Source organism: Ceratotherium simum, chromosome 37, assembly GCF_057802395.1.
Source record: "Ceratotherium simum simum isolate JZ-2026a chromosome 37, ASM5780239v1, whole genome shotgun sequence".
NCBI classification, from domain to species: Eukaryota; Metazoa; Chordata; class Mammalia; order Perissodactyla; family Rhinocerotidae; genus Ceratotherium; species Ceratotherium simum.
This window is the reverse complement of record NC_141936.1, coordinates 17301957-17314558: the sequence shown is the minus strand read 5'-3', so window position 1 is coordinate 17314558 and position 12602 is coordinate 17301957. Positions and strand designations below refer to the sequence as shown.

At 41.1% G+C, this 12602-nt stretch overlaps 1 protein-coding gene across 1 annotated transcript in view; it reads left to right on the top strand.

Moving 5' to 3' along the window:
- The window catches only part of SGPP2 (sphingosine-1-phosphate phosphatase 2), a 126596-nt gene that overhangs the window by 46298 nt on the left and 67696 nt on the right, over positions 1-12602 (top strand). The window contains exon 2 of the mRNA XM_087424767.1: positions 4316-4474. Within this exon, the coding sequence (XP_087280893.1) occupies positions 4316-4474 (159 nt within the window). The remainder of the gene's footprint in view (positions 1-4315; positions 4475-12602) is intronic.

Below are 12602 nucleotides of genomic sequence, written 5' to 3'. Positions count from 1 at the left end.
CAGGCAAATTGACTTCCCCAAGGTCACGCATTGTTTTGGCTAAAAGCTATTTCTTCTATTTCTCCTTTGAAAGCTCAAACCTGGGCCGGCTGCCAAGTCTGCTGGGCATTCGCTCCTCTGCTGTCTAGGTCAACTGTTATAGCCAGCGGTGCTGACCTGGCCATATTTCCTTTGCATTTAGGACTCCTTGGGGTGTGTTTGGAAAACAAAACACTCTTCAGGTGCTGGGGGGCAGAGCTGAGTCAAGAAGTCATATATTCGCAGTCTTCTTTCTCTTCCGTCATGCAGTCAGTCTGCATGGCTCTCCTCCTTCCTGATTTATTTATGCATTGCAGGCAGCCTTGCAGAGAACACAGAACACTCTGATGTTGGCAAAATAGAGCAGCTCTTCTCAGACCCAAAGGTTAGGTTACTGAAAACCACATTTTAGTAGAACGTAGATCTGAGGAATTCACGACCAAAAAGGGAAGATGGCATTGGGAGACTGAAAACACATTTTTTTTTTAACTTTCAGGAAAATAAACCAATAAATAAAATACACAAATGAGGATATCAATGACATTTTGCAGTTAGTAAGGATGGATATGTAGGTAATTTCCATCTTATCCCTTGTTTACTAGAAACTTCTTCATTTGGCTTTGGGACAGATGATAGGCATACTAAGAAGTACTTTATTTCTAAAAGCTGTCTACCCACTTAAATGTTCAATGCCTTCCTGATCTTTTGTCTAAAAAATTCGCTGCTAATTCCTGCCTCTTGAGTCTGTGCCCCAGACACGGCCCACAGTCTAGGCTGTCAGCCCCTTGTGTGTGGCCAAACCTGTTGGATGTATATGCATAAAATAGAACCTGCAGAGATTCAGAAATGTAGAAATAGCATTCTGGGACCTGGTTTCCTTTCTCTCAGCTTTTTCCCTTCTCCTCTTTGCCATTCACTTTACCTACCATTTCTACTTTACTGCCTGTTTCTTCTCCCTCTAATTGTTCCCGATGGGACCAACACCTACACTGGAACTGAAATTCTCGTTGTTTCCAAAGATATAGAAAAGTCATACACACTGAGATTTCCTACAGGAGAAACTCAGATTCTCATTCTGAAAAGACAACTACTTGACCACTTTATTTAGGTATGTATAATTCCCAAGAATTTGGGGCAAATATTGGCTCTCAAGCTACTTAATTACATATACAGAGATGTTATCTAAAAAATCCTTTGGGTTTCCTTATATATATGCTGATATTCTAAATTTCACCCTTGCTTCTTCTGTTCCTAAGAAAATTTAGAGAACATTTGTCTCCCCAAAAAAGAGAATTCTTGAGAGATTGTAAAAAGCATATTTAGAGATGTTAATTAGTAATATGTAGCACTTAAGCAGTTTGCTGTCATCTTTGAAGGTCTTTTCAATTATTTACTAGGATTAAGATATTGAACTTGGTCTCAGGTAAATGTCCAGGGAAATGGTTGTCGCTGAGTATTTATAATGTCATATAGCACTTGTGTACCATGAAATGACATGAGGGAGGGGTTTGACCCTTGTCAGAGTTTCTCAAAGGTTCTCCTTGTAAAGCTTCAAAGCAGGCCAGATTACCAGGTGTACCTGGTAGCTGGCAGGTTAAAATGACTAATCTTTATGTAAAAAGGGGCTCTTTACAGGACATGCCTCAAGGTCAAACCTGTTGGATGTATATGTATAAAACGGAACCTGCAGAGATTCGTTGTCTCACTAGTTAATGAGATAGAGGAGAGGCTGGCCCAGTGGCGTAGCGGTTAAGTGCACGAGCTCTGCTGTGGTGGCCCGGGGTTCACAGGTTCCGATCCCGGGCACGCACCGATGCACTGCTTGTCAACCCACGCTGTGACAGCATCCCATATAAAGTAGGGGAAGATGGGCACGGATGTTAGCCCAGGGCCAATCTTCCTCAGCAAAAAGAGGAAGATTGGCAACGGTTGTTAGCTCAGGGCTAATCTTCCTCACAAAAAAACAAATAAATAAGAGATAGAGGAGTTTGTCACTTATTTATTCTTCACAATCCCTTATCTTGTTTTGCAAATCCAGCCATAATATCTTGGCAGAGAGGTGAAACTATACCCTTCCTTATTTAATTCATTTTGTGCATTATTGTCTTTCTTATTTAGGATGGATCTATTGCCGTTCTCTCTCATTTGAATTTACTTAGAAGTAAAGTTCATGCCGAAGAGAGATGAACTTTTTTTAGCTTACGCTGTGTGCTCACCCCTGACTTGTAACTTTCTCCAGCTGAGTACCATGCACTGCTTGGCTTGAGGCTGAATCTTGAACTTGCCGTGACTGGTTTAGACGAATCCAGATATGCCTCTGGAGCCCAAGGCAGTGTCCACTCCCTCTGAGTTACAGCACTTTGCCAGGGAGGTAGAGACACTGGAATAAAATCAAGAACCTCTTAGGAGGAAAGGAATACGTACCTGGTAGGCAGCCAATAGTGTCAAGTACAGATATATTCTTGCAATTTCCAAGGTCATCTTTTTTTATTCCTTAAGTGTAAAAGTACTCTTAGTCTTCTTCAAGGCCTCAAACACAATATTGGTCCTTTAAAAATTCATTCCCCCAAATTATACTCGTTGGTGCCCCCCACCGAATAAGAGCTCCTGGACGCCAGGTGTCATGCCTGGCTCATCTGAAGCTTCTTGGCACCCAGCATAGGTTCTGGGTCACCATAGGCACAGAACGAATATTTTCAGAATAAATACATATAACTTATTCTCCGAAAATCCTCCAGAATTCAAAGACGTCAGGGGCCGGCCCAATGGCGTAGTGGTTAAGTTCGCACTCTCTGCTTCGTCAGCCCCAGGTTCATGGGTTCCGATTCCAGGCGAGGACCTATATACCACTCATCAGCCATGCTGTAGTGGAGTCCCACATACAAAATAGAAAAAGATTGGCACAGATGTTAGCTCAGGGCCAATCTTCCTTAGCAAACAAACAACAAAAAACAACCAAAGACTTCAGAGTTTGTATAAAACACAACACAACAAATCTAGACCTACAAGAGTCTTGACATCTTTTCCTTTCCATTTTTGGTGTTGGCATTTTGCTTTAATTTTATTTTTATAAAGTTTATGACTATAAGTAGCATTAAAATTCTACTTTTTAGATTCATTTAACAGGGTGATGATGTTTTTGTTTTTTAGCTTGTTACTAATTTGCCATAATTTAAGGATGTTTACCATATTTTTAAATAGATTGTCTGCTTATTCCTTTGTTAACCCCTTTAATTCATTTTTTTTCTGCCTCCTACCAGGATAAGAGGGAGGGAAAGTGTGACAGAAAATGGGAGTGGATTTTAGCAGGCATTTGCTGTGTTTCTTACACCATCACTGTAGTGGGTTGACTTGACTAGTCCCATTTAAAAGGTAAACTAAAAATGTTCATCAGCAAGTGATTTTTCTGATGTCTTAGTCTCAGTTATCTATCGCTGCTGCAACAAATTACCACAAACTTAGTGGCTTAAACAACAAAAATTTATTCTCTTACAGCTGTAGGGGTCAGAAGTCCAAAATGGTTCTCATAGGACTGAAATCAAGGTGTCAGCAGGGCTGAATGCCTTTTGGAGGCCCAAGGGGGGGGGTCCATTTCCTTACTTTTTCTAGAGTTTTCTAGAGGCTGCCTGCATTCCTTGACTCGTGACCTCCTCCTCCATCTTCAAAGCCAGCGGTGTAGCATCTTCAAGTGTCTCTCTGACTCTTGACCTTCCTGCTTCCTTCTACCATTTTTAAGGATCTTTGTGATTACATTGAGCCACCCAGATACTCCAGGATAATCTCTCCATCTCAAAGTCCTTAATTTAATTACATCTGCAAAGTCTCTTTTGCCATGTAAGATGGTAACATATCTGCAGGTTATAAGGATTAGGATGTGGACATCCTTGGGGGCGTTATTCTGCCTAGCATAGTCACAGATTCATACAGTGTCCTAACAGAGTTTGCCTCCCTCGAGTTTCTAGCCTTCTGAATACACAGGAAAAAGATTTTTGACTTTTTTGTGTGTCTTCTCCTGGTATTTCTGTCTTAGATATTACTTATTTAATTTTATGAAGAAGTAACGTCTTCTGTGATCATGTGGATGAATTGTGGTTAATAGATGTTCAGCAAGGATGTACACTGATCGTGATGATAGCATAATTACGTAATGGGAAAGGCAACACCTTGGCAATAGAGACCTATAAGTTTTAGATAGAGATTTTTTTTTTTCTTTTTTTTTTAGATAGAGATTTTTAAAACTTGCCCTATGGTGACATGTTCGGTAAACTCACAAAGTCTCCTAACTTTTGTCTTTTAGGCTGATGTACAGAAGTACATTGTGAAGAATTATTTCTACTATTACCTATTCAGATTTTCAGCCACTTTGGGTCAAGAAGTGTTCTACATCACGTTTCTTCCATTCACTCACTGGAATATTGACCCTTATTTATCCAGAAGACTGATCATCATATGGGTTGTAAGTATTATTATTACTTAGGAACCACTACTACTTATAGAACAACTGTCTGCTTTGGTATTGAAGTACTTTGCATATGTGTGTTTTTTTGATCACTTAGAGTTGAATTTTTACCTAGTTTGCTTTGGAAAAATTACAGGAAAAGTTAAAAAGCCAGGAACACAACTCGTTTTGTTTGCAAAACCAAACCACCCTGTGGATTTCATGTACTTTGCTGCACACCTCCCTGCGGGTTAATAAAACTAGAAGAGGGGGAAGTGGTGGGCAGAGAAGAAAGGACTTTTCTGGGAACCCATGAAGAGGCATAAAATGCATCCTCCCAGGAGGCCCATTTGAGTAAAATTTGATCAAAAACCGAAACTAGAAGCTATTGACTAATAATTCCAAGCAGCATTAAGTGACTACTCTATATGCGTTGGAGGCATGTGTAAGGCAGGGCACCTTCCTCGAGGGAACTCCTTGTGTAGTGGGGGCAGCTGGGTTTGCACAAAAACCCAATGACAATTCCAGGTAGAGAGGTGGAGCCCCTTTCTCATGTTTTGCTTGACACCCCATCATTTAACTTTGTTCGGGACCAAATAAGTTCTATTTTTTTTTCTTAATTGGGGGGATGGTGGCTATTTGTAAGGCAGCAAAGCAAGCTGCAAGTGTATGGGATTTGGGCTCTTATAGGCCTGGGTTCAAGTGCAGCTCGGCCACTGCACTTGTCTGTGTGCGCCTGTCCTGAGCCTTACTCATTAAGTAAGGTTTTACATTTAGATTTACTAACTTAAATGTATCTAATATCATGGGGTATAAATTGCCTTTTCAAAAACAAAACAAATTTTTAAAATACTATTTTGTTTAACCAGCAAACTTCACTTTTAGCAGCATTTATTTTAAAAAATGCAAAGAAAATTCTTGAACAATAAATTACAAGAGCCCAAGAGAAAAGAATATCTGTGCCTATTGTCCCTTTTGTTTAGAATGTAATTTGTCTAGCATTTGCCTTGCAAATTTTAAAATCAACTGTATTAAAATGTCACAGTACATTTTTCTGTTAATTCCTGCTGGTGTCTTACAAAAGCTCTTATCATGGAAAGAAAAAAAAAATGCTTCACAGGTAGTAGATACAGTGGGTGATTTGGGGAAATAGTAACTAAAAATTAGTCTTTTTTAGCATTCAAAACCAGGACTGCAATGAAATCTGGATACCCTTAGACGAGCTCCAAGTCCATGGTGTGTCAGGATTGCCTTCCTCATCTGTAAAATGGTGTTAATAATGCGTATCTCCCAGAATCATCGAGAAAACATACAGAGTGTGCACAGAGCTCAGGGCCTGGCAGATGGGAGGACTCTCCATGTCCTACTTGAGCATGATAATTAATGCATAGTGACTAGTCCGTGAAGGCAAAGGAGTCTTAAAGATCAACCAATTCGAAGGTCAAAGATTGTTTAGCTGGGAGAGGGAGCTTCAGGGACAAGGCTGCCAGCACGCTGTTTCCCTAACTCAAGATTCTTCCTGAAAACAGAGGCTCAGAGCGCTTGTTTGTGTGTAAAGGAGTTGGGGTTGCTGTGCGTCTCTGCTCTGAGAAGCTGTGTGATGTTAAGCAAGTGACTGCCCCAATCCGGGCTTTATTTTTCTTATGTGCAGAACAGGTTAGAGTGGCCTTGATCGGGAGGCATAAACTCAAATGTCCTCAACGGCAGGGGAGAGAAATAAAACAGTGAAGTCCTGTGTGGGGAGAAGTGGCGAGGGTGGGGGTATCCATGAGAATCAGAGTGTGGCCACCTAGGAGCATAGGGGAGCAGCCGCCCCCTGGTTCCACCTGTGACAGCCATGATTAAAAATGGGCTGAAGTTGCTAGATCTGTTTTTCATGTGATATCTCCCAGTTTTTAAACGTAGGCTTACATTTTTAACACATTATGAGCCAACTAAACAAAGAATCCTTGAAGTCCAAACCTACGAGGCCTGTTTGAAGCCTCTAGCCTGAAGGACCGCTAAGGTCCCTGGGGCGTATGGTTATGATTATTTGGCCCTGAATTCTTCCAATTTTCTCCTTTTCTCTCTGAAACTACAAGCCACTTTTTCCTTTCCCCCTCTCTGTCTCCCGGCCACCCCTCTTCTGAAATCTAGTTTCTGTCTGAAAGTATGATCCAAGAATCTACAAAAGCATATGCGTCTTGCAGAAGGTGAATGTTAATGCAATTGTCCCTCTCCCTTTCTGAAGCCAGCCTCCCTACCTGCAGAGCAGTGACTGCATAGGAGCAGTTGGGACGGGGTGAGGAGAGAGAGGGGGGACAGGGAGCATTCCTTCTGTTCTTAAGATTTGAAAATGCATGAAAGACCTGTGGTACTTGAGTTTCTTTTCCTGCCATTTCTTTTTATTTTTTTCTTTTTATTTTTTTTTGGTGAGGAGATCGGCCCTGAGCTAACATCTTCCAATCCTCCTCTTTTTTGCTGAGGAAGACTGGCCCTGGGCTAACATCCATGCCCATCTTCCTCCACTTTATATGGGACACCGCTGCAGCATGGCTTGAGAAGCGGTGAGTCGAGGCGTGCCCGGGATCCGAACCGGCGAACCCCGGGCCGCCACAGCAGAGCGCGCGCACTTAACCGCTTGCGCCACCGGGCCGGCCTCTTTTCCTGCCATTTCTTTTCTGAGATGTTAAAAATAAAATTTCCAACTTTTATTGGAAGTTGAGTTGGAGAGTTGACTGGGGCAAATGATGTAAGGTACTTTTAATAACCTGGGAATATCTTGTAAAGTGTACAGTCAGCTCAAGGCCAATTATCTCCTCCACTGAGGGTGGAAAACTTTTCCTAGGGCAAGCAAGATCTTTAGACCCAATGGGAGGTGGTGGTTAGGGGACTCTGATTGTCATCATTGGTTGTTATTTTATGCTTTGGAATCCTCATTTCGAAGAGCTCAAATGATTTTCTGTTTGAGGTAGAATTAGCAGGCTTTGTCAGAGAGTGCGCAAATAAAATCTTTGCCTCAGAATGGGAAGGGCGACCTTTGAGTATGCAGTTTGTCCTGAACTTTGGAAAATGGGTGCATGGCCAGGTCCACAAGGCACCCAGGCTGAGAGTTACACATTCGGTGTGGTCAGCTGTATTTGTAAGGCATGGTGTGCATTCCTGGTGGAGAGAATGGAGGCCATTCCAAGGAGACAGAGGAAGAGATTGAGGTTGAGAGCCTGAGAGAAGAGAGAAAGAGAGATTGAGAGGTAGGAAGAGGGGCACTCTGCTCAGCTGCAGATATAATAATGAGAGATGCTTGGTTGGGTCCAGTGTTGAAGGTGGACGAAGAGAAAGGAAATTCCTGGTAGTGTTGGGGGTTGGGAGGGAGGGAGGGGTGGAGTAGGTGAGTTTCTCCTTGGCAACCAGCTTCCTGCTGAGGCAGCCTCTCTCAAGTAAGGGATATCCCTAAATTAGTGGCTGCCTAGTCAAGGGGTGAGGATTAAGAAAGGTTAATTACATAAGGGCAGAGCTTGAAGTCTTGTAACTTCAAACATCTTATCTCACCCAAAATTCTTTGGAAGGCAACAGCATTCAGGAGGGCAAACCTCTTGTCAAATTTTACGTTAATTCAACCTTTGTCATTGGATGAAGTCCGCACAGGTTTTATTGTGTTTAAAAATTGTGTTATATTAGAGGTGACTCATACTGTCTGAAGTGGCTTAGCAGAATTTATGGTTATATTAACTGCTTTCTTGTCACAATCATAATTGTTACTCCCCTCTATTGTACATCTTTTATTGCTTTTATTGGCATTTATGTTCATTATCTTATGTCTTCATAACAATGGGTTAGTATCATTTCATCATTTTATGGATTGAGATAGTAATACTTCAAATAATAAGCCATACCAATGTGGAGCCCTCAGTATATACCCCATTCACTGTAATAGTGTTTTATATATTCTACCTCATTTAATCCTGCCAGCAATCCTGAGAAGTGGTTCCTGCCAGCCCATTTTACAGATCAGGAAGCTGATGTGTAGAAAGGTTGAATAACTTGTCCAGGATCACATTGGATTAAGCGGCAAGGTGGATTTGATCCTGTCCCCTAAGGCCCTCTGTGCTTGAGAAGGTAGCCATTGTTGTGCCTTAGAACACAGCTAAGTGACATGAACAACGTTCACGGTCCATTGTGTTTAAAGAGATGTTAAAGCTGAGGCTTTAAGTGTTAAATGACCCTCCCAATGTCCTCTTCTACTGCATATTTGCTATGGTTGTGTTTCAGATTTGACTGTATGGCCTTTATTGACGCTATATTCTATTTTCATGTCTTTTATATACCTTTCTTGACAAGTCGAAGGTATTCTATCCCGGAAAATTTAGATAACCTTTTGTTAAGTTAGCTGAAAGACATCAATCAAGACATTATTTCCCTCTTCTGTCACTTACCAAGGTGTGTAACGTGTCCTTGGACTCAACAAAATCTTTGACATTGGGACAGAAAAGGCAGTGAATGGGTTATTTCATTAGATGCTCACAAAAAGATATTGTAGATAGTGCCTCAGAAAGATCCATTGTCCAACTGAGTCATTATCTGATCTCTTGACTTCCATTTTGGCCTGGTGAAAGCCCCACCAAAAAGTAAAATAAAAGCTTTAGAGATAGGATTGCTGTGTCTTAAAAAGTTTAGAGGCAATTTCATTGAAACTACGTGATGTTCAGCATTGTAACATGAAGCAAAACGTCACTCACTTTTTGCTAAATAAAGTTATTCTCCATTTTGTTAAATAGCAATGCAAATATTGATACCACAATTGATGCTTGGAAGGTTCATATTTTCTCTGTTCTTATGAGATTTTACTTATTTATATCCTGTCTCTTCTCACAGATATTTCATAGCATTCAAGAGATGCAAGAAAAAATTGAAAACGTAGATAAAATCAAAATTAGGAGGAATACAGATAGAATAAGAGATGAAGATCTAGTCTAAAATTAGCTAGCTTGCTGATTCAAAGTTGAGCCACATAGCCAGCCCTGATGGCCTAGCGGTTAAAGTTGAGCACGCTCCGCTTTGGCAGCCCAGGTTCAGTTCCCAGGCACAGAACCACACCACCCATCTGTCAATAGTCATGCTGTGGTGGCAGCTCACACAGAAGAACTAGAAGGATTTACAACTAGAATATACAACTGTGTACTGGGGCTTTGAAGAGAGGGAGAGGAAGATTGGCAACAGCTGTTAGCTCCCAGCAAAAAAAAAGCAAAGTTGAGCCACAAATTTGTCCTTAAACTTTGTCTTGACCAAACCAAAACGAAATTACATTATCCACTAGGAAATAATACTCTTATTCCTGAGAGGAAAACTTTTCCTGACACGTAGGCTTGATAGAATCATTAAGGCCAGTGATACGTATATTGCTAAATTATTTTCCTAGAAATATTGTTTGGTATCAATACCACCACCACTTGTGTGGGAATACTCATTTCAAGTCTTCCCCGTAAACGTTGCCTGTTCTCATTTTTTAATCTTTGCTAATTTAACCAATGAAAAATACTATCTCGGTTAATTTCATTTCATATGTTTTAGTGAAGATCCAAACATTTTTCAGATTTTTATTAGCCATTTGTATTAACTCTTTTGTGAATTGTCAGTCTGCCTTTTGAGTATTTTTTAAAGTGGCTTTAATTTTTTAATTGCTGTTTACCAATTATTATAAAATGATACTGAACTATTGATTTTCCTTGTCTCAGAGGCAATGTGTCTTTATATATAAGATTTTTAGAAGTTTCAGACTTTGAGAAATGGTATTTAAGGGGAGAAAGACTATCCTCTACCTACTTTGGGTCCTTCTGGCTGGGCTACAAATTAAATTGACATGAGACTGAATAGCAGGAGAAAATCAAACAAAGCTTTATAACATGTATACATGGGAGAAACTCAGAAAATAGAAACTGAGCAACTCGTCATTCTAAGTTGCTGGCTTAAGTATTTTTCAGCTCAAGATAAGGAGTGTGTTGGGGTAGTGGTTTGGGATTTCAGAGGGGAAGAAGACAATTCACATGGAGATGGAAAATGCAAATGTTTGTCAGACAACTCTTTACAGGGCCACCTATAGAACATGTGGCCAGAGAGACAGAATTTTTGATAAGATGGGCTTGTTGGTGCCTTTCTTATCACACTTATTTTACATTATACTACAGCTATCATATGGGAGTAGCTCTTTCCTGGAACAGGCCCTCTATGTTAAATTCTTTAAGCAGTTTGACGTGGGAAGGTCAAATGTCCTTCAGAGAAAATAAGCAAGGTAAAGAGACAAATTTTGTGTGTGTGTGTGTGTGTGAGGAAGATCGGCCCTGAGCTAACATCTGCCAATCCTCCTCTTTTTGCTGAGGAAGACTGGCCCTGGGCTAACATCCATGCCCATCTTCCTCCACTTTATATGGGATTCCGCCACAGCATGGCTTGACAAGCAGTGCATCGGTGTGCGCCTGGGATCCGAACTGGCGAACCCCGGGCTGCCACAGCAGAGCGCACGCACTTAACCACTTGCACCACTGGGCCGGCCCCAAGAGACAAATTTTGAGGTGGCCAATTTTGATTTCCCACAGTATCATCAATCATGACCTAAGAAAGTTCTTTGAAATTTAATTTTGATGCTTTTATGCTGGGTGTTCACTTTAGTTTAGCCACAGACCTCACCACTCCCTCTTGTATTACCCTTTCTGACCTCCCTGACCCCTTTAAGGCATTTGAATTTGGGACTCCTGTCTTCAGGCACTTGCTCTTTCCGGCCTGCTGTTTCCCTGGCCATAAAGTAGCTTACTCAGGGGTGCCCAGCCCTTAAAAAGCCTGGTTCAGGCTGCCTGAATTTCAATAAGGTTAAAATTTGTCTTTGAGTTTTTTTCTTGCCATTTTTTTCCCATTTGTAGAAATGATTTTCCTGATTGGAAGCAAGGAGTGTATATGGGGAGAGAGATAGGGGCTGCTCCCACCTCCTTATGCAGCTTTGAGATTTGGTTGTGTAATACTGTGAAAGGGACACCAGGCTGATATGTATAGGTAGTGTTTTTTGGTTTTCAGAAACAGAGACCCACGTGAACTAGCTTAGGAAGGGGGGGATTCTTTGTAAGGTAACGGGGAATCCCATCCAAACCAGCACCTCACAGGAGCTGATGCAAGCAAACAGTCTGGTTATCTGCTGCAATTGAGCTGTGACTCCACGTATCTGCTCTTTTATCTCCTGTTGCCAGCTGGTAGCTTCCCAACTGTCTTTTAGTTCAGATTTTCAAGACAATCTGACCCAGCTCATTGTGTAGCACGATGCCATCCATCTCGGGCCAGTGCATGCATTGGCCGTACTTAGTCCAAATGGCTGTGTTGAGGGGGATAGACAATTAATTGGGGCACAGAGCCATGGGCCAGGCTGCACTATCAAGACTTGGACTATAATCCTAGCAGTGCAGCCTTGCTCAAGGCACTTCATGATTCTGGCCTGCAGTGTCCATAGCTTTAAACTGAAAGGACCCAGCTAGAGAATCCTTGGAGACTTGTAACATGGTCATGAGTCTTCTTTATATTTTTCCTCTGTGACACTTAAAAAAGGTCCATCTTGGCATGGAGTGAGTAAGAAAAGAGTAAAAGTTGGGCACAATAACATTGAAAAATAAGAATAAATAGAAGGCATACCATTTCTTTTGCAGACTGAACGCTAATGTGGCTTTACTTATTTTGCCTTGCGTTGTGAATCCCCTCAATATTAGACAGTACATTTGAAATGCACATCAAATCCATTGCTAAATAATTGTTAGATTGCCTGCTCTTTTGTATTCAACATGATTAAAGGAACGCTTTAAAAGAAAATACTTAATTGCTTGGCAAATGTAAAATCCATTTTATTGTAGCATCAAAGTCCTGGGGATAAAGACGCCATAAGAGCCATAAGGGCCTTTTGGCAGGCCCTTCTGTTCCTACTCTTCCAAGCCAAATTAACTTAGGTTGGAGAGCTCGACTAATATGATGAATTTCACATTTCTCACGTTCTGATTAGTGAAAGCTAACTAGGTGATACCTATAGTACAAAGCAGACCCAAAATTTACCTTTAAATTATGCCTATGATCTAGATAGTGTCTAACTGCTGTAGGATCTAGGGTATAATTTTATAAAGTCCCATAAATTGGTTAAGAG